This window comes from Dipteris shenzhenensis, chromosome 8 (assembly GCF_047967505.1).
Source record: "Dipteris shenzhenensis isolate YYH24624 ecotype China chromosome 8, Dip_SZ_1.0, whole genome shotgun sequence".
NCBI lineage: Eukaryota > Viridiplantae > Streptophyta > Polypodiopsida > Gleicheniales > Dipteridaceae > Dipteris > Dipteris shenzhenensis.
In genome coordinates, this window is record NC_141603.1 from 40,423,753 (window position 1) to 40,450,739 (window position 26,987).

At 44.7% G+C, this 26,987-nt stretch overlaps 1 protein-coding gene across 2 annotated transcripts in view; it reads left to right on the forward strand.

Moving 5' to 3' along the window:
• LOC147899499 (Galactose oxidase/kelch repeat superfamily protein) overlaps positions 1–26,987 on the forward strand; it is a 121,770-nt gene that overhangs the window by 29,167 nt on the left and 65,616 nt on the right. For both annotated transcript variants that reach the window (XM_087378048.1, XM_087378049.1), the window contains exons 8-11: positions 3,227–3,269; positions 3,374–3,454; positions 3,724–3,840; positions 11,183–11,288. In XM_087378048.1, the coding sequence (XP_087234174.1) occupies positions 3,227–3,269; positions 3,374–3,454; positions 3,724–3,840; positions 11,183–11,288 (347 nt within the window). The remainder of the gene's footprint in view (positions 1–3,226; positions 3,270–3,373; positions 3,455–3,723; positions 3,841–11,182; positions 11,289–26,987) is intronic.

Below are 26,987 nucleotides of genomic sequence, written 5' to 3' on the forward strand. Positions count from 1 at the left end.
CGGTGCTAAAAACGTGGAAATGTCCAGTCGCGTCGAGTTTTGCGTTTTGCAAAAACGTATCTGCTAGAAACGTTTCGATGCGTTTTGGTGCCCCGAAACACGTTTTTTGGTCACACTGATTGTGCAGCAGCCTCTCCCTTTTGGTGCGGTGCAGCCAGCCTCTCACCTTGGTGGTGCAACATGCTTTCTCTCTCCTCTGCTAGGCTTCTCTCTCTGCAGAAATCTCCTCTTTTCTTCACCTTTGGAGCAGCAGCAGTACCCCTTTCTCTTCCCCTTACCTTCAAACAGCTTCAGCACTCTCTCTCCACACCATTACTCCACTCCAAGGCTTTATCTCTCTTCCCCGCATCACTCTTTCTGAGTTTTTCTCTCTACAGCCCCAAGATCTCACTTACCCAAGCAAGAGGGTCTGCAAGTGCACCCAAGAGCTCCCATAACCAAGAGAGCAAGAGCGGAAGGGGAGTTTGAAATCTGAGTTTTGTCTAGATTTTACATTGTAAAGTTCTCTTTTTCTAGTGATCTAGTGCATGCAACTAATGTGGGATGGAGGTTGTGATTATGCAGGCATCTTCCTTGCAGGTTGGGGTGCCCACGGAGTTCAGCTCCCACTAGTTCTCAGCTTTTGAGTCATTCTTTGTGTATAGCTCAGTTTGAGCACTCTTGCTCTGCAATTGTAAATATGTCCTTGTCTATACCCTGATCAAGAGTTTGAGTCCAAGTTTGTAAGGTGCATTTTGAGAAATAAAAAGAGGTTGGATAAGGGAGAGGGGGGTGCGCCTTAGCCCTCTACCCAACTGCAAATGTAAATGGTTCTGCAAATGGCAAATAGTGAATTTCTCTTTGTTGCAGTTATGTAAGCTGTTATTCATGCGATCTCCATTCCAACATGCATCCATGAGCATATTGAAAAAGTCTGCAAAATCTGTAAATTCCTTGGTCAAAAGTTGTTGAAAAAGCATAGAGTGGTTTCATCCTAATCCCCACTAACTTGACCAACTTTTGGCCTCCATTACAATTCCGGACCGATACAAAATAAAGGCGCTTGCTCTTCTGACAAGAGCAGGGACGGACTGTTGTAAATATGGCGGGTAGTACCCTTTGCGAATGTCAAACCAAAGTCTTGTATAGGATCTGGAGTCCTAGGTTTCGGATCGTTCCTGCAACATAGGTATGCTTGGGTGTGTGGAGTGCAGCGTGTATTCATGCCATTTGGGCTAAGTAACAGAAAGGTTTCTTGAAGTACAGCGGTTGCACACTTTCCTTTCATCTCGCTTTAAGCATTCGCTTCGCGCTCTCCCTTGCCCTCACGCTTCGCTTCACTACTGCTTTGCATTCGCTCGACACTCTGCTGTCTATTTGGAAAAGGCAATTGCCCCGCAAACCTGGACGAATGAAGGGCCACGGGACGAAGAGCCGACCAGTAGTCAACAACACACATTCGGCATTAACAAAGGTCAAGGATAACACATGCATATTAAGAAAAAAGGCTCATGCTAAGGAAGGCGTGGATGTAATTTCAAGAATGAAAGTTTTGAGACACTTTAAAATTAATTCAGAGATTGAAGACATGGGTGTACTTCCTAAATAAGACCCTTAGATATTTTAAACATGGTTGAAAAAAAATGGACAGATGTGTCAAGGCTCCTAGATGGATAAAAGGGAGAGTATGAGTTTTGAAAAGGAAAGTTATTCATACGAGGATTCATACTTCCTGACAAGATGCTATAGCTGAACATATAAATAGAGCATTGGGACCAAGAGCATGATTGATGGCATGGACATCAATTGTTTATACGCTGCTGAAGTAATAGGTACAGTTACATACCTCCACAAATGGAGTGCAAGTGAAGCTGTCGTGAACAAATATTATGAAGAGGCTTTGTCACATCAAAAGATTAGAATTGATCTTTTAAGGATATCTGGCTGCTTATACTGGCAGGAAGAAAGTTGATGATGATTAAATCAAAGGTACATTTGTTGGCTACGATGATGAGCTAAAGGTTTACAGATTTTGGAATCATGTAGCAAGAAAGATCATTATTAGTAGGGGTTAATCTTGATAAGGGCGGTACAGCGTATACTTACAACAAGGCATCATTCTTTTCCATTACTGAGTCAATGGAAGAGAAGAAAGATGAACCTATTGTTTTGGAAGAGTCTTCACCTGATAATGGTTAAGATAACCCAAGTCAGGGAACTTATTGAGTGATTGCTTATTCTTGTTGAACAAACTCAAAGTCTTATGTTACATTGGTTCTGTAATGAAAGCTAAACATTTTACTTTCTTATCAGTTCTTGCAATATACTTTTCATGCTTTTTGACTTGAATAAATTTCCTTAATAGAGTTCATGATGTTATGAGCAACTCGCAAGTAATGACTAACATAATTTTATAGAAATATAGCAGACTGGTTACAAATGGAGATAAAAGGGCATGAATTTTGAAAACCTGAAGTTTCTTTCAGGTACTGTAAAAAGATGCTAGATACACAGCTTATCCCATAGGTCCTGGAAATGCAAAATTATGGCTTGCAAGAGGCTGAAATATGCCGAAAGGCATGCTTATAGGTTGAAACTTGATATAGAAAGTTTAAACTTGAGACTGGGAACGTTTGGTAGCAGATTGTGTTTCTTTGGCAATGAAACGTTTTGAAACCTAAAAAATGTTTTGAAGTTTGGTTTCAATGAAACAAGTTTTTTGTTTCTACTAATTTGTTTGACTTACCTTTTGAAAGATCGTGACTATTTACACATGTGGGTCCGTTGGAACACGGTTGTAAGTGAGTCCCAGGGTTAACTTTTCCTTTATATGCAGTAGTGAAATTATATGCGAGAAAGCAACCATATGAGCTTATCTTCTTGTTGTAGAGCAGGAAAGGCTTATTATTTTCATTCCAATTCCAGCATGGCGGGGGAAAAAGAATTGGATCTTGGAGTCTGTGTGGTTTGAATGGTGCTTGCTTATGGGTCAGTGGAAAGCCTGTGTTGTGTTACTGTGCCTTACTAAGTTCTCATTACATTAGCCTTGCGAGATGGCATACGATTTCATTTTTCACGGATGTTTCATACTGCTTACAAATTCATACAGGAAGCTAGTGTGAGGGCAGCATCTACACCTGTATTACTGTGAATCCAGAGTGAATTATACAAATGTATTAAACTAATAGGAGATGTGATAGAATCAAACCCATAGTGCGATTTTACATGATCTGAACCTCTTCTTCAGGTACTTCAATGACTTGCATGTGCTTGATCTTGATGAATATAAGGTGTGTCTTCATCTCATAGGTCCACTATTTGAAGCAATTAACTGTTTATGTTAAGGGTAGCTCTGGAGGTGTTTTAATGTTGCCATTCTTATTTCCACATGCAGTGGCAGGAAATAAAGCCTAAATTAGGGTCTCCTTGGCCAAGTCCCAGAAGTGGCTTCCATTTTGCAGTTCACCTTGATGAGGTAAATGGAGGGCTGTCAAGTTATTGGTTAGAAAAATAAAAAATAATTTCTTTTTTTGATAAGCTTTCAGGGAAAAAGTTGTCTACCTATGTAAATGACTCGATTATGAATGTTCAAATGCTAAAGAAGTGCATGATATTTCTGGTGCACCTAGGAAGTTATTTTCTTAACTGTACAGTCAACTGTTAACCTGTTACAGCAAACATCGGCACTTGGCATTCAGTAGGGAAATCTGGGCCTGTATGTAGTGTAAACATGTTTTTGTACAGGTATTTCTTTATGGAGGCTACTTCAAGGACTCTATTGCTGATAAAGATGGATCTGAAAAAGGGGTGGTGCACGCAGACATGTGGACGCTTGATCCACGCACTTGGGAGTGGAGCAAGGTTTGTCTCTACATTTGTGTCGATCAATGTTTGTTATTTTGAAGATATATAATTTTTTCCCTTTGATGCTCCAAAGGCGAGGGTAGTTGACATTCTTCATTAAGAATTTTGTGACTTTAATCTTTAAAATTTCATCATATGTTTAGTTCAGTCAGATAGAGTCATGCATTTTTATGAAGGCCGTTTGCTGGATGGCCATCCATGTAAAGCATTTGTGATTGATCTCATGTGTAGGCAAGATGACACCTGTCTTGCAAATTCAGTTAAATAGTACAGGGTTTCTCCTTAATCTTTCTTGTGATTGCAATCCATTCAGCATACTTTTGTATTGTATTTTTTGCTGTTCATGTCATCATGAGTCAGGGTGCATTCATATATAATTTTGTACTCTGACCTATCTTATTCCTAACCCTCATGTTGTTGGAATACTGAAAGGAAAGAGTAGAGTGGACACAAAATCAGAATACTTGCATATAGAATGAAGAAGAAAGAGGTCCTTAAGTAGGCACCTCATACAAGGTCACTGACATCACTGATGACCTCAAAGCTCCACAATCATCTCCTCAATCTGCTCCTAGATTCACTCAATCATCCTATGTGGCTTTTCCACCACCTAACTGTGCTTGTGGGCACCTAACTGTGCCTCTAGCACTCACACATAGAAACATAAGGTGTGCCTGAGGCATACACCTTGAGATATCCCAACAAACCCCCCCTCAAGGAAATGCCTCAGGCTATGTCAAGGATACATCTAGTCTCATAGTTTCTCATGCCATCTCATGGTGGTCAAGGATAAATCTATGGCTAGGTTCTCATGCTAGCAAGGGTTCCCTTGGATGTAAGGTAAACAAAAAGGGATACAAAAAGACCTTCCAATGGTTATCTCCCCTGCATGTACATGCACACAATGTCTGCAGGAGGTACCATGGAGCAAAACATACACATGGCCTACATCATAAGGTGACCAGAGGTGTTTACAAAACACACAAAACACAATAATTTATTTCATTCATTTTGGAGGACTATCCAGGCTGAGTACCTAAAACAATGGTTGCCAAAAAGGAAGCAAATACAGAGATCTACACTCTCATGGCACTTTTATTTGACTCCAAGTACACGAAAAAGATGAAGGTCAGATATGCTTCTCTACACAACTATGGAGATGACAAGATAATTGTTCTCTTGAAGGTTATGACTTTCAGATCCACTTGTTCTATCATAGTACCATCTTATAAGGCACTAGACACTGCCCATGTGGTAAGACCTTGCCTTGACATGGATATTTTGCCTCCACAAGATGAGGCATCCCATGAAGATTATGCATTTTAAATCATCTCTATGTATGCTCCAGATCTCTCTTTTATGTCAGGTAATCTTCAACAAGGAAGTCAGATTGGCATTTTCATCCTTTGTAGCATAACAAGACATTGCTTGATGTTTTGGCTTTTCACATATTTGGCATAAGCAAGCCATGAGAGGCTCTAACCCAAGTATTGGGTAGTGTCTTCTCTCTTACAAGGCAAAAATAACTGAAATACTTCCAAAGTATAAGCACTTGATGTAGCAAATAGTAGTGACTAGTTTTCAAACAATGATGCTACTTTTTGCATGCTTCATAGAAATGGATGAAATGAACACTTTCCAATCACAACCAGGTCTAGCAAGTCAAAACAAAACTGAAGCAACACTTGTAGTGAAGTTATTGAAAACTTCAAAAGACCAGAAATGCTAGAGTAGCATTTTATGTAGCATCATTTTCAAAAGTATGTCAAAACTAGAGAGCTGAACTTGGAGGGCTCATATCACACTCTTCAAAGCAAAAGAAAGGGGGCTTTCTGAGGCAAAAGAAAGCTGCTATACCACAGTAGAACCTCTGGGAAGAAGAGACGAAAAAACGCGTCAGGTCGCCTTCACCTTCTTGAACAAAGTCGACTGGTTTTTCTCTGTTTTCTCCTTCAATATGCAGCCATTCCTGCTCAGATTTTAGCACAAGGTAGCTCTAGGTATGGAGAAGCTTGGCCTGGAAGGAATTAGACAAAGACAGAGCAGGCGCAGAGAACTTGCAGCAGAGAACTTCGACGATCTTTCTGTAATGGCGACGAGCAGACGCAATGATTCGTCGATTCCTTGCAGCCAGGAGTTCGCCCCAACTAGGTGGATCTTCAGCTGGAAGGGCGTGGGAAATGAGTGAGAATTGGAGGAGAACAAGCTTAAGCAAGTTTTTGGAAGAAGAGGGAGAGATGGTAAAGAAGAAGAAGAAGAAGAAGATGATGATGTGGCAGAAATGGGCTCAAGGGGGATCAAATGGCTCTGATACCATGTTGGAATACTGAAAGGAAAGAGTAGAGTGGACACAAAATCAGAATACTTGCATATAGAATGAAGAAGAAAGAGGTCCTTAAGTAGGCACCTCATACAAGGTCACTGACATCACTGATGACCTCAAAGCTCCACAATCATCTCCTCAATCTGCTCCTAGATTCACTCAATCATCCTATGTGGCTTTTCCACCACCTAACTGTGCTTGTGGGCACTTAACTGTGCCTCTAGCACTCACACATAGAAACATAAGGTGTGCCTGAGGCATACACCTTGAGATATCCCAACACATGTTTCACTTATGCTCCACTCTAATCATTGTTCAAATGTATGCCACTTGCTGCCCTTTTTGACATCTTCTGTTACACTGTCAAAATAAATCATGAAGGCATTACTAATGGTATGTCATTCATTTTTCATAGAGCTTCTCTCTTTTCATGTTTAATATGTTACACTGCAATTTGCAAAAAGGCATATATGGTCTTCTTACCCACAAAGCAGCTCGTCTATAGATTGCTTGGACAAATGTCATTCAGGCAAGCACTACACAATGGCTAGGGTGGTGAGCATTGGAGAGCATCAAATTGTCCCTTAATATCCATCACCTTCTTGATGCAGTCCTACTTGTACTGGAGGAGTATGCATGCTCCTTAATCAGCCTAATCTCCAATTGGTTTTGATGCTTGTGCATATGGTTCTCTTCGCAACAAAGAAGCAATCATGATCTGACCTTCCCTATCTTCTATTGCATTGTAGGGAAGTATTGTCCTACAGTTGTAGAACTCTTGTAAGGCAGCATGTGATGGCGTCCCACTGGTTTGGACATCAGACTCGTTGGAATAGAAAGGTCAAACCCCATTTGTGAGCCCCAATATGAGAAGACCATCAGGGCTTGACACTTCTGTAGATTGATGGGTGAGAGTTGTGCCATGTGAGGGTGCCACATGGGCACATGAGAGCACTAGATTAGCCAGACATGTGGGCAGGAGGTAGGCTACCACATGAGCAGCAAAGACCAGCCGAAGCCATGAGAGCTGTGCCATATGGCGCAGGCTTTATGGCAAAGATCTGGCCCTGGAAGAGTGCAGATCTGATGCAGCCTTTGGGGCTCAGGGCCCAGCATAAAGGGCCAATGTGGAGGCCATGGTGCAGATTTACAGCCCCAGCCTGGTCAGCACTCAGCTAGAGCAAGGCCATGTCTGCAAGAGTTTACAGGTTGGTAGGAGGTCAGACAACCCACACATACTACAACATGACTTTGACCACTCACTAGATCACATATATGGTAGGTATCTTGCCACTCTCTTAGAGCACCTAGATGAGCAACCAGACGTAGATGCCAAAGCTCTTCTCCTTACTTACCTCCTCCACATTGCTGGACAACATTCCTTCCCCATCAAGCACAGAAGAAAGCGCCCAAGGGTTTGTACCGCAAAATAGTTGGTATGATGATGAGTGCAAAGCACTTAGGCATTGCTAGCACTGTGAGACCACCCTGACCAGGGATAGACTGGAAAAGAGTATTGATGTTTAGTGCGTCGGAAGAAATGAGTGTTTCTTGCTTGCCATGAAGAAGAGCTCGTAAATATTCTGTGTAGGAGTAACTCTAAGAATTTTGGATGAAGCTCCTAGTTCTGACCACTATGTCCATCCTGGATGACATCCCTTGCCCCACCACTCACACTCTTCACCACAGCTCGTCTAAAGTGGCCATAAAAAAGTTACAGATGGCAAAGCTAAGGATCAGCAGCTCCAAGCAGAACTCCTAACCCACGGGTGGGGGGGTATGTGCTTCAATCCTAGCCAAGCTGTGTAATGAGTCTTTCTGCAAAGGCTTTCTCCATCTCTTGGATTACAAACACTATTATACCCATTCACAAGGCAGGGTATCCCATGGACACAAATAGCTTGGCCTTTTGATGGCCAAGGGGTACGGGTCAGCTCTTGAGATAGGCATTGGTAAGGACGTTGAGAGCACGGGCATGCAAGCCATTGTGTAGGTAGGTAGGTTTTAGACAAGGCTAGAGCACATTGGGCCACATCTTCACCCTTAGAGCCATCATAGAGGAAGCTTGAGATCACAAGAAGAGAGTATATTGCTGCTTTGTGGACTTCCAAAGGGCCTTCATTTAGTACCCTGCGCTCACCTCATCGCACGACTCTGAGATTTGGGCATAGCGCATGATGTTATATGGGTAGTCACGGCCTTGTACAAGAGAGTTTCAGTACCCTGAGCTCGCCTCATTGCCTGACTCCGAGCTTTGGGCATAGCACACAATGTTATATGGGCAGTCATGGTCTTGTACAAGAGAGTTTTTGGCAGAGTGCACACCACTTAGGGGTTGTTAGAGGGGGCGAGAAGCACCATTGGGCGAAAGCAGGGACTGTCTTTGGACTTTATATCGACCGGTTAGCCTCTTTCACGGACACACTAGGTCGTCAAGGTTCAAGGTAAACCTGGGTAAAACCAAGATTATTATGATCTTCAACACTAATGAACCTCAGCTTCAAGGCTTCACACTAGCAAGGGAGTTTCAGTTCTTTTTGGTATCATAGGCTTTTTGGGCCTTCTGTAGACGTCCAATAGTGGCAAGGAGCCGATGGTAAACCTAGGGTAGACTTGGGAATTTGATGAAGAGAGATGTCATTTTCTTGTACTCCTCTACAGGGTCAAAACCAGGAGAGAAGGGCTTGAGGAAAATCTTCCTGGAACTGAGCACTAAGTGACTAGCCTTGAGCACTGTGCTTGCGGAACATTCGGAAATGGAACTTGAGGAGCCAGCTTGTGCTGGCACAAATTATTGGCCAGCTTGGGCGCATTTTCAGATTGTTATATGCAGCAGATGAAGTGCGATTTGGACCACAGGCTGCTCAGCAATCAGTCCGGGTGGGGCTAGAGGCCTGAGGGCTGAGACGAGGGAGCTAGAGGAGCAGGGAGCATGACGGGGAGCTGCTTTACCGCTAGGAGGAAATTCTAACTGACTAGTTGTCCGTTTTGATTTTGTCTGCCACAGAGGATACTTATCATAATCCATAAATCATCACATTCTGCCACAGTGATCCTCCACCTTAATGACTTGCAGATCAGATTTCGACCTCTAGAATTCTTGCCATTCCTGGAGAAAGTGATAATGAGCATCCTTACTATTATCATTCTTCTCTCTATTGAAGATTGTTGGTTCCACCGAGTCCTTATAGGCACTATTATGAGTACTCAACACAAAATTGTCCTCATCAAGTGGACACCGGGACACTATCCCGTACAGATGACTTAAGAGTCATTCTTTGAATATCCTGCCTAGCTTGAGGTATCTCTATGGACTTTTTACCAAGAGCACTTACAAGTCATGACTTTCTGTGGGTAATAGTTGATCGAGTGACCATATGGATCGTTTTGTTTTAGCTCAGAAAAATGTGAAAACCTCGAGTTGGCAAGATTGTTTATTGAAGGAGTTATGAGGCTATATGGTTTCCTTGCTCGTACTGTTAGTGAGTGGAATAGTAAGTTTGTAAGCCACTTTTGGAGGGCTGGTTTTCATAAGCTGGTTTCTAAGTTGAATAGAGCATGTTTGATCATCCACGATCGGATGGTCTGCAGTAGGTGCCAATCAAACTTTGGAAGATATGCTGCATGCTTCTGTTTGTAAACGGCATACAAACAAGTTTGTCTGTGACTATAGGTTGACATGGATCTAACATTTAGGCCTATCTAGCCAAATGTTCACGACAGGGGCATTAGGTTGGATCTGCTGCCTTTGCCCATTCATGAGGTTGTACAATGCTATTGTTGCGTCTATCAATCTTGAACTATTGTGGCCTCATCTAACAACTTCGGCAATATCATCCCTTGTCTCACTACTCCAGACATCTAGAGACACCCTTCTGCTTGTTCCCAGCCCAGTGGTCAATTACTAACTTGAATCCTTCGTCTAGTAGGTCATAAGGCCGTCTTAGGAACTGTTGTCTGGACATAGCTAGCCTTAGACGCCGCTTAAGCCTCGACCACTATCTAGCATTCTACTTTCTAACATGAGACAATCCTCTAAGGGAGATCTACTCTGCATTACAAGCATTGTAATATGTCCTCCCTCTTAAGATGGGTTGACATCCTTGGCAATAATATTAGGAAATTGCTTTTCGAGCAGAATTCTCTCATGCTTATGCAGAAGTATTTGGTGGTTCAGTCAAATCCATGAAATCTTTCTGCCACCAGACTCAGTTGACTAACATTAAATATTGGATGTACTATGCATCCATTTGTAAGCAAGCTCACCAATTCTTTTAAGTATTTTCAAATGGTCCGCAATAACTTGGAGACAACATTGGACACTCACTAGTCTCTAGGGTTTTGGAATATCTAGGTACTCTCAAAATATATTTTCTCATCCTCGTTAAACTCAACTTATCTTCATTACTTTTACCTCTATCTTTAGCTTCTTTTAATCTATTTGTAAGCTCATTGCTAGCTTGGCCTAGTAGCATTTATAATATTTATGTTATGGATGGTCTGGTTTGGTCTTGTTTCTTGACAGTATTGATCTCTTGGAGGTAATCGAATAGCTTCTTGTAATTCATCGAGACAGAGTTTGTCTTATTGGAATTTGGATTTGCTTTTCAATTTGTGATGGAAAATGGGATTACATGGTCACTAGCTTGCTTCTTGTTTTTGCATCTTATTGTAGGCCATCCTATGGGCTATCCATAGGTGCCACTCATTGCCTTGTAGGCCTAGTTACAGTTAGTTAGGTGAGTTGGTACAGGTAGTACATGTACCACATAGTCTAGTTAGGGCATTTAGCTCATTGCTTGCCATAGCTAACACTTATGATTTGTGTTTAGTTTATCTCTAGAGCTAGCTTTAGTCTTTCTTCTAGATGTTTCTTTGACATAAGACGATAAGGCATATACAAGCTACAAGTCTTTTATAATGTACCAATTGACCAATATATATGAATTTGGAAAAAGTAGGAGATTAGTTGGTAGTACTTTAGGATGCTACTCTCTTATTGCATATTTCCAACAGGTGAAAAAGCAAGGGATCCCTCCAGGTCCTAGAGCAGGATTCTCCATGTGTACTCATAAGAAACGGGCCATCCTATTTGGAGGAGTTGTTGATACTGAAGAGCAAGGTATATTATCTTTCCTTAAATTTTCCCTCCCACTAGTTAGTCATAGAACATTTAGGTTTTTCTAAAAGTTTTACATCTCCTTTCTTTTTAGGAGAAATATGATAGCTTCTTATGTCTCATGTATATTGCCTTCTAGGGTGTTGCATATTTCACAATAATCTTCTACTAAGGTGTTTAGCAGTTGTTAATCTATTATTTGGATGTCATTTTTGATATATATATGTGTGTGTGTGTGTGTGTGTGTGTGTGTGTGTACCTTCACCTTTGGAGTGCCGAGAGAAACTCAGTACAAAGACTTCGTGTAAATAGATGCTCAAGTATGTTTGGGTGTGTGGATTTGTATGTGTGAGAGCATGTGTTTGTACTATGGTCTATACCCACTGTTGGGCGCTGATGATGTTAGTGGGGATGCCATAGTAGCTAGTCCCTACTATGTGTGATGGAGTATATGGTTTTCAACCTTATCAGACTATCATGAGATTGAATCTGCAACTATGTTGTGTTTTTAGAGAATGAGTTTGGGCATGTTCGTGGATTCATCTCTCTCTCTCTTTCTCTCTACACACACACACACTTTTTGTGAGAAGAAATATTTTATTTATGTGAAATAATTACATTCATAGTTACTTCTAAAGTGGAGTAACTACTACTCAACTGAAAATCTCGGTATAAGCTAGATATACATCATGATCAATCAAACGAGTCTGAAAGCAATCATAGAATGATTGCCGCAGAGATCGTTTGAAAAAAACAAAAGATGAAAAAGTAGGATCACCAAAGACTCTATGATTTTTGTCTATCCATAGAGTCCACAGTGCCCAGTAGCGCACCTAAATAAAAAATAAATCAAACCCCTGTCTAGTTGGATGAAAACCAAATAACAAGAAGAACCTGCCAAAAGTAACAGTAGGAAATCTCGCTCGAAGCCCCTATCGGATGAGAGCGAGGAAATCACAAGTGTGGGGACAGTGCTAGAAGATGTGAAGCACAGATTCGGCAGAATGTAGACATCTGTGGCAAACAGTCGGAGCAATATGTCTATGCGCGAGTAACTGCCCAGATGGAATGTTGGGGTAAAGGCTCTATGGCCACCCAAGTACAGTTAAGTACACTTAGTACTTTATTTGTTAAGTACACTAAGTACACCGTACTTAGGCTCAGTTCCGACGCCGTCAGCCACCAGCCAACGGCATCTCAGCTGCTAGCGCTGCGCTAGCAGCCCTTTCATATCGCTACGCCAGCCAGGGCCAGCAGGCCACCGACGCTAGCGGCCAGCAGGCCACCGACGCCAGAGGCCAGCAAGCCACCAGCAATCAACGGCGCCAGACAGTGACGCCATCGACTCACCAGCAACCACCGACGCTAGCCCGAGCCATACGTGGCCACAGGTTCACGTTATCGCTGGAGTGCTGGAGAGCTCGGGGACAGGTTGTCCTTTTCTGGTTCCTTGTGTTGTCAGTGAGGTAGATCTGCAGATCTATCCCCTCCAATGTGAGAGAAATTCTCATTTCTGAACTGTGGAATCAAAGGGCTTTTGCAGCCACAGCCAAGCATTGGCTTCTACACACACTTATTTGCATATATCCTCCTCATTGGAGTTGATTTGTGCAAGGATTTGATGCATTTTATGACTTATGGGACAGTGGCAGATGCATATGAATTGGGGCTTTTGACATTGTTATGCATATCAGTGCTGGGGGAAGCAACAAAATGCCTAATAGTTGTCAGTGAAACAGTTATGAACTCTAAATTCTGAGTTTTTTGCCTCCAGTCAAGGGGTTTTGCCCAATTTCTGTTCTAAACTGTTGTATACAGTTTTAGAAGTGTCTGGAAGCTTGAAATTGACATTTTTGAACAGTCAAACAGTCAAATACTGATTCTGTACTTTCTGGTACAGTCGGGGACTGTCCTGTGTCAACAGCTTTGAATGAATTCAGTCACGGTACAGAGGTACAGAGTACAAAGTGCACTGCTGTTTTTCACTGTGTATGCAGGGCAGATGCTTCTGTAAATTCAGAATCTTGCTGGTTGTACAATGGTGCATTAAATGATGCAAACAGAGTTGCTGTTCAGAAACTGCAGCAAGCAGTAAACAGTGATAAATCTCTGTTTAAGTGGGAGATACAGTGCAAGTGCAGTTCCTGTTTGTTCCGCTGCAGGAATTGGATCTTTGAGCACAGTTCAAGTGCAAGTGTGTACTTGGTTTGCAGGAAGTCAGGCACCTAAGTGTGGGTTATATTTCTTGCTGATTATAATGGCTTCATCCTCGGAATCTTCTCTTCTCAATATTAAAAAGTTACAGGGTGCTGCTAACTACCCAATGTGGAAAAAGATGGTCCTGAATGTTCTAATTCTCAGGCAGTTTCATGCTCCTATTATACACAAAGGTGTGAAGCCCACTGGCACATCTGATGATGCTTGGGCACTAGCTGATCTGTCAGCAAAGTCCATAATTGAATTGTCACTCCATGAGAGTGTTGTTTGGAATGTGGATGGTGAGAAAACAGCCTGGGGTGTGTGGAAAAAGCTACAGGACACATATGAGCAGCAGAGTGTAGCTACAAAGATATATTGGCTGCGCAAGTTCTTCAATCTGAAGATGAAAGAAGGGACCTCCATGGATGCACATCTCAATGAGTTTAATTCAATTGTCACTCAACTTGCAAATCAAAAATATGTGGTGGATGAGGAAACCAAGGGTATGGCACTCTTGATTTCTCTTCCTGAAAGTTGGGATACATTCACCACAGCTGTAACAAATGCAAACACTTTCATAAGTTTTTCAGATATCACAGGGCTGATTTTGCAAGAAGAGCAGAAGCTGAAAGCTCAAGATGCAGTAAAGCCTAACAATGCCTTAAATGCAAGGGGGAGAAGTCAGCAAAGAGGCAAATCTCAGGAAAGGGGAAAAGGGAGGAGCAAGTCCCGCTCCAACAAAGATGTTGAGTGCTACTACTGTGGTAAAAAGGGACATACTAAAAAGCAGTGCTTTAAACTGAAAAATGATAAGAGAGACAAAGCCAAAAATACTGATGCGTCAGATGCAAAAGCAATTGTACCAGTAAGCAATGGCAAGAGCAGTGTGAAGATTGAAGAGCTTCATTCTACACACGGTTATGACAGTGAGGGAGAGGTTCTATTTCTCTCTACTCTGGATGCTCATTCTCTCCATGCAGGAGATCTTGCAGACATGCACTCTTGGATCATTGACTCAGGTGCCTCATTCCATGTTACACCTTACAAAGAATTGTTTGTAAGATATGCAGCAGGCAGTAATGGAGTCGTTTTTCTAGGGGATAATCATGCATGCAGTATTGTTGGTATTGGAGATGTCAGGCTTGTATTTACTGATGGTACTCAGCTTATGCTTCACAATGTTAGGCATGTACCCGAAGTCAAGAAAAATCTGATTTCTACTGGCATGTTGGATGATGAAGGTTTCGTGACCAGCTTTGGTCATGGTTTCTGGAAGGTCACCAAAGGTGCCCTGGTTGTTGCCAGAGGCTCTAAAGTTGACACAATGTATACTCTTCATGCTAAAGTATGTAATCATGCTGATATTCATGCCACCGAGCTGCCGAATATTTCTATGTGGCATAGCCGGATGGGACATATGAGCATAAGTGGAATGGAGCAATTGGCTCGCCTTGGCTACTTACCGTCTCTTAAATTTTCTGATTTAAAGTTTTGTGAGCACTGCATATATGGTAGACAGTTACAGTGTCCTCATAAAAGGAGATTAGGACATAAAGATGCTCAACTTGAGCTTGTGCATACAGATGTGTGTGAGATGCCTATTCCTTCACTTGGAGGTGCACGGTACTTTGTCACATTTATAGATGATTCCACAAGGAAGGTGTGGTTGTATCCTCTTCGATTGAAGAGTGATGTCTTTCCAGTGTTTCAGAAATGGCTTGCTATGGTTGAGAACCAAACAGGCAGAAAACTAAAGGCTTTGCGGTCAGATAATGGTGGGGAGTATATGTCTAATGCATTCAATGCATTCTGTGATGCTAGAGGTATTAAAAGAGAACTCACTGCCCCCTACAATCCAGCGCAAAATGGCACTGCAGAGCGTATGAATAGAACCATACAGGAAAAGTCTCGCTCTATGATGTCACATGCTGCTTTACCTCATGGATTTTGGGCTGAAGCTGTAAAAACAGCAGTACACCTCATCAATAGGTCACCAAATAAAAGACTAGATGGCAGAGTGCCAGAAGAGCTTTGGACAGGAAAACCTCCTTCCTACAAGCACTTGAGGGTCTTTGGCTGCACTGCGTACGTGCACATACGCAGAGAAAATCGCAGCAAGCTTGATCCTAAGTCTCTTAAATGCATTTTTCTTGGATATGGTGACAGTGGTGAGATGGGTTACCGCCTATGGGATCCTGTGAATAAGAAGCTAATACGCAGTAATGATGTCTTATTTGATGAGTCATGTATGTTTAAGGCAGCAGATAAGCCTTCTGATGCTTCAGAGGTTGACATTTATGACTCGGGACATCCTGTACAGTTCAGGCAGGCTGCAAATCAGCCACAACAGCAGCGTAATCAGCCAATGCCTGATGCTGCAGCAGGTCCAAATGGACAGCCCGCAGTGGCGGAAGATGTACTACGGGACATGCCACCTTTGGAAGACCTCCCAGGCCTAATTCTGCAGCCTGATCTACTAGAACAGCAACCTGTTTTAGGTGAGCAGCAAGTTGGACAGCAAGACCAATGGGTCAGAAGGTCCACTAGACAAATGAAACCGCCAGACAGATTTGTACCAGGAGCAGATTTTATTATGCTTACAGATTGTGGAGAACCTTCCTGTTACAAGGAAGCCGTACAAATGCATGACAAAAGGCTATGGGAACTAGCCATGAAGTCTGAAATGGACAGTCTCCATAAAAATGGTACTTGGGAATTGGTGCAGTTGCCTAAGGGCATGAAAGTACTGCCATGCAAGTGGGTGTATAGATTGAAAGTTACACCTAGAGCTAAGCCAAGGTATAAAGCCAGGTTGGTTGCCAAGGGCTTTAAGCAAGAGTATGGTGTTGATTTTGATGAGATCTTTTCTCCAGTAGTTAAGATGACCACACTCAGGATTGTACTTGCTTTGGTTGCATGTGAGAATTTGGAATTATGCCAAATGGATGTGAAGACAGCCTTTCTTCACGGTGATCTTCATGAGGAGATCTACATGCAGCAGCCAGAAGGATTTGCAGTCAAGGGCAAGGAGTCACTTGTATGCAAGCTTAAAAAGAGCCTTTACGGGCTGAAACAAGCACCAAGGGAATGGTATAAGAAATTTGATACTTTCATGAAGTCCCAAGGTTTCAGGAGAAGTGATGACGATCACTGCTTATATACCAAAAGGGCTGCAAATGGCAGCTTAATCATTCTCATTTTATATGTGGATGACATGCTTATTGCTGGTAAAGCTCGTAAGGAGCTTGATGACCTTAAGAAAAGATTGCATGAGGCCTTTGATATGAAGGACCTTGGTGATGCAAATCACATACTGGGAATGCGGATACGGAGAGACAGGGGACAGCGTTTGTTGTATTTGTCTCAGACCGAATATATTGGCAAAGTATTGCACAGGTTTCATATGGAGGGGGGGAAGACCCTTAGTTCTCCATTGCCTCCGTATGTGAAACTCAGTGCAATGGACAGCCCACACTCAGATGCTGATAAAGCTGAAATGGCCAAGATTCCGTATGCTTCAGCTTGTGGCAGTCTCATGTATGCCATGGTTGCTACCAGACCTGATATTGCATTTGCAGTGGGAGTGGTTAGCAGGTATATGGCAAATCCAGGCAAGAAGCATTGGAATGCAGTGAAAGGTATCATGAGATACCTGAAGGGCACACAGGAGTTGTGCATATGCTTTGGTAAGAGAGATGCAAAGGTGCATGGTTATGTGGATTCAGATTTTGCTGGTCATCCCGATACCCGGAAATCTACTACCGGTTATGTTTATACATTCACTGGAGGTGCAGTGTCATGGATGTCAAGGATGCAACAGTGCATAGCCTTGTCTACTACAGAAGCTGAATATATTGCAGCCACAGAGGCATGCAAAGAGGCCTTATGGTTATCTCGGCTAGTGGGAGATCTGGGCATTACAGGTGATATTCCATTGCTGCATTGTGACAGTCAGAGTGCTATTCAGTTGGCACACAATCCTGTCTTTCATGCAAAGACAAAGCACATTGATGTGAAGTATCACTTCATCAGGGAAGTGATAGATGATAAGCTGATTCAGCTTGTCAAGATTCACACAGATGATAATCCAGCAGATCTGTTGACAAAAGGCTTGCCTGCAGAGCGGTTTGCACATTGCCGACAGTTGATGGGTATAGGTTGAGCCTCATTTATTTATTTTTACTTGAGAATCCCATGCATTATCAATATCAAAGTGGCTCTGAGAAGACAGAGAGTGAGATGCTTCAGTAACCATGGCCTTGAAAGCAACATGCTGCAAATAGCTATTGTTCACAATCAGATGTCACCTTTGAGGCAGCATATCATAAAAAGATAGCCTCAACCATAAAAGTGCATGATCTGAATGCACAAAGGCATAGTCAATTCACATTTTGCATGTAAAATTATCATTTTGTTGTGGAGCTACACTATACCAGCTATCCAGACGTGCCTGATAAGAGGAAAGGGCATTATATTGGAAAGTGTATCCTGATGACAAAGGCTGCAATTCCTTCCAAAGATCAACCAAATCAAGGTGCATCAGTAGTTGAGACCATGCATGCCTTTCAAGGGTTAACATATGAGTATGTCCTGATGTATTGTCACCCTGTTGCGGAGCATTATTGAAATCCTCACAGATAAAGACATGATATCTCCATGGATATTGCTGCATGGCATCCCAAATTGCAGATCTATTCCAAGAAGATTGAGGTGCATAAACAGAAGCAAATTCAAACACCTCGCCTTGAATGATGCATTGAAGAATAATCCGTCTGCCTTGATTGTCATTTAAAGCAATAGCTGGCTGAAGCTCATGCTTGATCATAAAGACTACTCCTGAGAAAGAGTGCTCCCCAGCATAGAAGATATCATAGCCACAGTAATGATTGCATAGATATGTTGATTGTGTTCTTGTAGTGCCACTATATCAGGCTGAAATCTATTGATATACAGCCACACATATTTCTATTTCCTATTGTCACACATCCCCTGAACATTAAGTGTAAAGCATTTGATATAAGCAGTCATATTTACAGATATTTATAGGAGAATAACAGCTATGTACAGCAGCAATCTTCAGGATATCAACCCTACATTTCTACCTCAGGGTCAGGGCCTCTTCCCTGAGAAGAAACATCTGCCTGAGGAGTAGACAGCAAAGCAGCAACCTCTTCCTCAGGGAAGAGGGTTCTGCTAGCTGCTACTGCAGCCCAGGTGATCCCAATTCCTGAATTGACTTCTGGAGAGTTTGCACTAGAAGATGCACCATTCCAAGTGCGAGGGGGTGGAGGTCGTCGAACAGAAATAGCTTTTCTTGGACTTTGCCATCCATCAATTGGAGGTTTTGGTCCTTTTGCTGAGGGTTGAATAGCAGGAAGCGAAGGGGAAGAAGCAGTCCCATTTGAAACCACTGGAGCTTTACACACACACACACACACACACACACACACACACACACACTTTGTTTTAATTGGTGTGAAGATTTTGTTGCTTTATATTACACAGTAGCTTCCCCCAAAAGGGAAGCTCAAAAGTACATCAACTGAAAATCTCTGTATATGACAAGTATGCATCATAGTCTATGTAATGAGTCTGCATACAATCAAAAAACGATTGCTGCAGAGATTGTCTGAGAAAGTGGGATCACCAAAGACTCTATGATTGCAATCCTTCCATAGAGTCCACAGTTCCCAGTAACGACGAACCTAAAAGTAAAGTAACTCAAACTCATGTCTACGTGGGTGAATCCCAAAAAGCCAGAAATGCTTGCCAAAGGTAGTAGTAGAAAATCTAGTTTTTAAACGTTGCCAAAGAAGGCCTAAAAAGTCTCTGGTGTGTGGACAATGCCAAAGGAGATGAGGCATAGATTCTTGTGGAGCCAAACATCGGTGACAAACAGCAGGAGCAATGTGTCTGCGTGCTAAAGGCTGTCCTGACGGAAAGATCCCAGCATCATCCGCCACAAAAAAAAGTTGTTGTCGAAGAGGAACTTTGGATCTCCAAAGCTGTTGCAATCTCTTTCTCCACGACTTCACCGGACGATTCATGCGCCAGAGTTGATTTGCCTTATCAGAAACCCAAGGTGGGGGCGCGTGCGTACACACACACACACACACACAGAGCTACATGCTCACCTCCCATCTGTGAGCCCCCAAACGAGGAGAGCATGGGGGAGGTGTGCTAGTAGATAAAGAGTAAAAAATCAGGGCCCCACATGGGCAGCATGTAGGCTGCCATGTGGGCAGCATATGGAAGAGTACATGGGTGGCATTGGAGCTGGTCGGAGCAGGTCGGTTGTTCAGACAGAGGCACTTGGAGCAGATCAGATCGTGGGACAGCAAAAGCATCTGTATGCACTGGTTGGGGCTGCAACAGAGCTTAGGTGAAGGTCGGAGCAGATTCGGAAGAGGCGACTGTGGCTGGCTGGTGACATGTCAGTCTGTAGGGTCTGGAAGAGGTTGTTGGAGCTGGCCGTAAGTAGCATAGGGCTGCACGAGAGCCAGAAGAAACTGGCGTAGGAGACGGGAACACCAGCCTGTTGCAGGACCTGGTTAGGATTCCCAGAACAGGTCAGGGATGTATGAAACGTGCATGGAAAGGACCAAATATGGGCAGGTTTGCTGGTTGGGGCCAGTTGTGAACTCGTCAGCCAGTACATAGACCAAGTCGAGCAGCAGGGCTGGGGCTTCGGTACCATAAAAGGGACCCTTTGCTGGGGCATTCACAATTCACTTGTACCTGGAGTTTGGTGCCTCATTCAGGGTTGCCACTTGTGCAACAGGGAGGTCCGGATATACAGCCGCAAGGTCTTCATCAAGGGTTGCCTTCACAGTGGCAAAGGAAGACGGAATTGTGGGGACTTGTGCCTCACTGTTGGGCTGCCTTCACAGCAGCAAGGACGTCAAGTAATTCGGAGCAAGCACTCCCTTACAATAGGATGTCAGCAGAAGCAATAGGGAGGCGTGATTGCGGGGCACACTTTAAAAAAAAAAAAAAAAACCAGCAGCTTGGACCTCCTGCAGTCCCTTCTTTGCCCACTGCTGCCTCCCCCTTAATGAAGGGAACATGGGGATGAGGACAGGAGACTAGGCGGGAGACCCCCTCGATCCAAATCTGCATACGCGTGGAGATGGGGAAGGGGAATGGTGACAAGGTGAAAACACAAAAGCAACTCAATTTGAAGGACTTCAACACACGCAGCAACCAGAGCGGTTTGACAGTGGACAGCACCGCGGCCTAGAAGTAAGGGGCCCACCCAAAGCCCATGCCGCTCACCACATCCTCGACCTCTATGGTTACCACCACTAATTCACCACCATCATCCGCCTCATCATCTACGCCACCTCTCTCCTCCCCCTCTCCTGCATCATCATCACAGGTCTCCTCTCCAGTAGCCTCACCACTGGCCCCACCAGCCACGGCTCCACAATACTTTCCCCTCGTATCGCCTTTACCTCTCAGTCAGCCACCCTTCATCACCTTGTCCGGCCTCGCTACTCCTACATATCACTTCCCTGCCCAAATCATGCTGTCCCCACCCTCAGTACAACCTCAGCAGCCCACCTTCATTCCAACCCCTCTCGAGATCCAGTTCCCACTTGGACCAGGACATCTTAGGCCCTTGCCAGATGCTTGGGACTCCTTATTGGCTGAGATACACAGCATGTGGGCCCGTCAGGCAGAGCTGACACATTACACTCAGGAGCAGGCCCGATACACCCAGGAGCAGGCCCGCATTATACACGAGCAGGGCACCCTTATCTAGGGACTCAGACACGACATCACACAGCTTCGAGAGGAGCTTGGAACCCTCAGAGCAGTGCCTGGAGGGACCCCAGTCACAGAGATGGAGGTACAGATAGCTATGATACAGTCAACTATTGCAGAGATGACTAGATGGGTGGATGTGGCAAAACGGGAGCCCGCAAAGGCAACCGTTTCAGCCGCCATACAGAAGCAGCAGCAGAGGGCTTCGAAGGCCCTTAACATTTGATACGAGGGATCACGCAAGACAGCACCAGCACCACTACGACGCCCATGGAGGAGGCGATCACCTTTGTGACCACCACCATGGGGGTTCCCGACCATGGCATAGAGGGAGCATGGCGTGTTGGGAGAGATCCCAATCGAGAGCAGCCCCTAGTCATTCGCTTCAGAGATTCACATGCTCGACTAGCGACACTCCGACGTCGAGCCTCTCTACGAGAGCATCCCACCCTGTCCATGGACGAGGATTTGACACCACTACAAATAGAGGAGCGACGAATTCTTCTGCAGCAGCAGGATGTTGCCCACAAGGAGGGGAAATGGGCGGTGGTCCGAGATGGTAGGTTGTTGACCGGCACCCATTGGGCTCCCACCCGTCCTAGGGGTACGGGGCCTATGAGACTCAGGTTTTCGAGACCTTAGACTGCACCATTTGGAACTGTAATGGTACCTTATGGTTTGACCCAGGGAACTTCTCGGAGCCTTATACAAGACGAGACATAGTCTTTTACACGGAGACACACCAGAGCCCAGAGCGTCCACTACCGATAGTCAGTGGCTACACATGGGAGTCAGCCTTCAGGGATGAGACGAGGGATACAGGAGGAGTCTGAGGATCAGGCGGGGTCACAGTATTGTACAGGTCTTCCCTCGCTGGAGCCATCTCCATTGAGAGGAAGGACGCACACTCTTGATCCATGTGGATCCGGATCCGACGCACAGACACTCGTGACCTTTTCATAGCAATATGCTACTTCCCGCCAGACACATCCCACTTCGCCAGAGTGGCACGAGAGGAGGGTGAGACATCGCCATATGCACCCTTACATCAGGATATCCTAGACCTTTCAGCCCGCGAGGAAGTTCTCCTTGTTGGGGACTTCAACGCCAGGACGAGTACACGACAGGCACCACTCCTGGACTTTCGAGACGACTCTATCGTGCTACCAGACATGGACCTAGACGGAGCAGGTATGACAAGGACCTCATCGGACCGACACGGGCCTTTTACACTATATGGACACGCGCTCCTTGATTTGGGCAGGATGCATGATCTCATCATCTATAACGGACTCGACCTATGGCCCTCCTCAGGTGGTTTTACTTGCTTCCCACATGGGGGGGGGCACTAGTGTAGTAGATTACATCATGGGATCCCCTATTTTCACTTCATGTATCACCGACTTCACCATAGCACCACTCCCTCCAAGAGCTGATCACACATACCTATTCTTCACTATCGCCACCCCACACTTAGCCACACTATACACACCACATAGGAAGCACGACACCTACCACGACATACACTTTGATCACAGCCTCTCACCGGCCTACTCTGGACGTCTAAACAGACTCCTAACCTACATCGATCACATACCACTCATAGAGGACCGTGCTGCCCTGATTAGTCGCACACTCCACGAGGCTGCCCTCCAAATCTTTCCCCACACCACACGGTCCACTAGACCACCACCTCTTGGTTTTGTACCTTGCAACAATTGGTACGATGCGGAGTGCAAGGCTTATCGCCGACAGCTCCGACTTGAAACTAGATGTCACCTCCCGAACACACCAAACACGGTATGTAAGTATCGACGTCTCGTACGTCGGAAGAAGCAGGCATTTCTTCGTCAAAATGAGGAGGAGTTGCTGCACATCTTGTACAGCAACAACTCTTGAGCGTAGGTCCCCATCACCCCTCACCGACACAAGAGTCTGGCACACGTATGCACACCATCTTTATGATGTCCCACACCAGCCTACTCCATATCTCATACACACACCTCGCCCCACCACTTGCACGTTGTTCACTAGAGGGGGAGTCAAGGACGCGACATTGAAACTGCACAATGGCCGAGCTAAGGATCATGAGGGGCTATGCATTGAGGTTATCGCATATGGGATCGACACGTTAGCCTTGATCCTAGCAAAGCTATTCAATGACGCTGTTTGCCTTGGCAGTACCTCGAGCTCGTCTTATCACACGTCTACAGACACTGGGATTTGATCAGGAGATCATCTGGGTAGTCATGGCACTGTATGAGAGTCTCAGGCCGAGTTCGTACAGGCGTAGGTTGGACAGATGAGATCATGAGTACCATAGGGGTCAAACAGGGTTGTCTCTTATCACCGACCCTATTTGGCCTCTACATCGATGAGCTTGAGACTTTCATGGGGACGTTTGGAGGGACCGGTTGCTCACTTGTCGGGATCATCATCAGGATTCTTCTTTATGCAGATGACGTGGCACTCTTGTCGTCCACATCCGAGGGGCTCTAGCGACACCTGGATGCAATGCAGGCTTTTTGTTTATCCCATGATTTGGAGGTCAACCTTGGCAAGACCAAGGTCATGATCTTTAACACCTCTCGAGCAAACATGCAACGGAAGCAGTTTACTTTATCTTTCGGTGGGTCACCAGTTGAGATCGTATCCTCATACACTTACTTGGGGGTCATCTTCTCTGGCCCGATCTTCACGATGAGACCAGCGATGCAGGCCAGATTGAGCAGGGGATATGCCTCACTGGCTCGGCTAGAGAGACAGTGCTTTCACTCCCACTTCCAGGACCCTCGGACCAAGGCTCTTCTCTTCGACTCCTTGGTCCGACTAGCCGGTATGTATGGCAGCCCTTGTTGGGGGCTTGACATGTCAGAGATAGAGTGGACAAGGGTGGAGCGCTTGCAGATCCTCATGCTCTCACAGATGATCCGGGGGAAACCGTCTGTACCACATCACATCATTCAGGCCGAGTTTGGTGCTTCTCCACTCCAGCTAGATGCAGCCTTTTAGACCATCACATATCTACACCGGGTTAGATCATATGGGGACTGCACATCAAGGAGACAGAGGTTGCCATGGTTGGCTCTCGATTCCTCCATGAGGTTGGCAGCGAAGGGAGACGAGCGATGCTGGTATGCACGGACTCACAGATGGTTTGTGAGACTAGGGTTCCACATTGATAGGATATCTCCTTTTCGGTACAGTTTAGATGCCCCTCCGGTACTCCCACCCACCATCCCGATTGGGCCACATACCAACCAGGTCATTCGAGAGGATCTCCTGCAGCTACACACCTTTAGGACCTGGTTGGAGCCGAGGGAGCTTCCAGTGAAGCTGAGTTTCTACAGAGATTACTGTCTTCGCATTTCGCAAGAGGGATTCATCACACCACCGGGGTACACTGAGCTTTATATGCCTCACTCACTACGGATCTCCATCGGACAGTTTCGAGTATCATCACACGGCCTCCGCATAGAGAGCGGCAGAGCAGAGGGGATTCCTAGGGAGCATCGCTTATGCATATTGTGCGACTGTTAGGCGGTTGAGTCGGAGGAGCATTTTATTTTCAGGTGCCGAGTGTACTACGAGATCCGAGGTTGCTACCACTGCCTCTTTAGAGACGGCTCCGAGCTCCTTTCCAGATTCCTCGCCTACCCAGATCAGAGATGCCTCACGGCCTTCATTCACGAGGGAGTCTGACACAGAGAGTACTTACTCAGGCGACGGGGCTTGGCCACATCATCAGACATCTCTCAGAGCAAGATCACAAAGTTCTTCTCATCGAGTGACATTGATCGTCTAGTCTCTAGTCGCACACGTGACAGAGACTCCGACCCGACGATCGCAGCACGACACACGAGACATCGAGGGGACACACAAATCACTCTGGGGGACCTCCCATCATTGTTTAGACCCAGGATACGTCCCACAGGAGTCACGGTGGCTCTGATCTTGCATCGAGCCTTGTCCAGGAGACCGAGACGCACGGCACCCCTTGACGGGCACCAGCGTTCCATCACTGGCTATGCACCAGCCAGGGCGACATGACATACGGAGGATTCTGCTCCGCTCCAGTCCTTTTCTTCTCATTGTTACATCCAGATGTATTTGATTATGTATGATCAGACTTAGGATTCAGCACGGGTGATGATGCTCGTTTCAGTAGCTCCATCCTTACTGTGATTTGTATCAGGTTTTCTTTCAGTCTCATAGACCCATCGGTCTTCTGAAGACTCTAATAAAATTTTTTTCTTTCTTTCTTTCTTTCTAGGAGAGCAACACTAGCCAAGTTTTTTGGAGGTGCCACGAGGAGGTAGGAGAACAATTTTGAGTGTTCAAGGGTCCACATCTAGTCATCACTCTGCTGATAGAGGGTGGCACACTGAACACATCTTTTGCATATGATTTGGTTCACATTGGACAAGTAGATATTTTTTGTTCAACATCTCTCATGGAATAGTTCATTTTCTGTTTGCACATATCTACATAGTACACATCATGGGATTTGACGACTTTACCCACTATTCTTGGGCACTCTCTCTCAGCTTCCTTGCTTGCGAGGCACGTTGGCTTAAGGAAGAAACATCTCCCACTCTCTTTTCTAACATGGTATTAGAGCACTGAGGGAGATTCACTAATGGATGGAGCTCAAAGTTGAGAACCGTAGAGTGAGATCTCAATCAGCTTGTAGAAATCTTCTTCTACAGCTGAAGGACAGGTGATGAGGAGGAGGGTGGCTAAGATTTAGACAAGTGGACAAAATTCCTAAGCCTTTCATCTCCTCATCATGGCTATTCGATATCCAATTGCAAACTTTGCAAGCTTGTTGGTTCAAATTATCCTTTGCAAAAAATGAAGGTGTAGAGCCACTTGGTAGTGAGGTTGAGTTTGGACACCCAAGACAAAGCCTGCCGCCGACGTCATGGATACCATATTAGAAGCCTAAAAAAGGATTTATATGATGACTTTATTTTTGTCTATAGAAGGATATACCAGAAAAAATCAGTATTGAACAATGAGGTTGACAGCACAGTCCTAGCCTGTGCATATGCTGCAACCCAACACGGTGTTGAGGTGGATTGGGATGACTTTTCCCACCACCGTGTGTACATTGCAACGCTTGTCTCTTCGACATGGTCATCATGTAAAGAGTAATCTAGCATAGCTTCCATTGTTTCATAGTTACAATGTCCTGAGACTTCTCATAAGCTCCCATGATGCACACACTTTGAAGGCCAGAAATTTGTCGTGTTTTGAGACAAAGGTGGTTGTCTGAAAAGACACATATACTATGCAAACTTCGTGCCCATCAATGGGGCTTACTGTATGTCAATTATGCCCTTGTGGAGAAGTTAGACACAAGCCATGTTAATGCATGGCAGGTTTTCTGCAATTTATCTTGAGGGTATGTTAGCTGATGTCTATAAAGAGATCAGTGAACACCGCATCCATCATCTTTCCCCTTGCCATGGCTAGATTAGAAGAAATTCCATAGCATTGTACTTTTGTGTAGGACATGTTTTTGTAGGAGAGACAAAGCCCTACACTCGTGTAGGAGAGAGAAAGCCTTAAACTTTTGTGTAGGACATTTTTGTGTACGACAGAGAAAGCCTTACACCTTTGTGTAATGATAGTAGTTGAGGTGGTGCCACAACCCACTACGATTGCCGGCTGCGATTGTAGCACCGGCGGATCCGATACCATTGAGAGACTCAGTGACGTGGGATGTGGAGG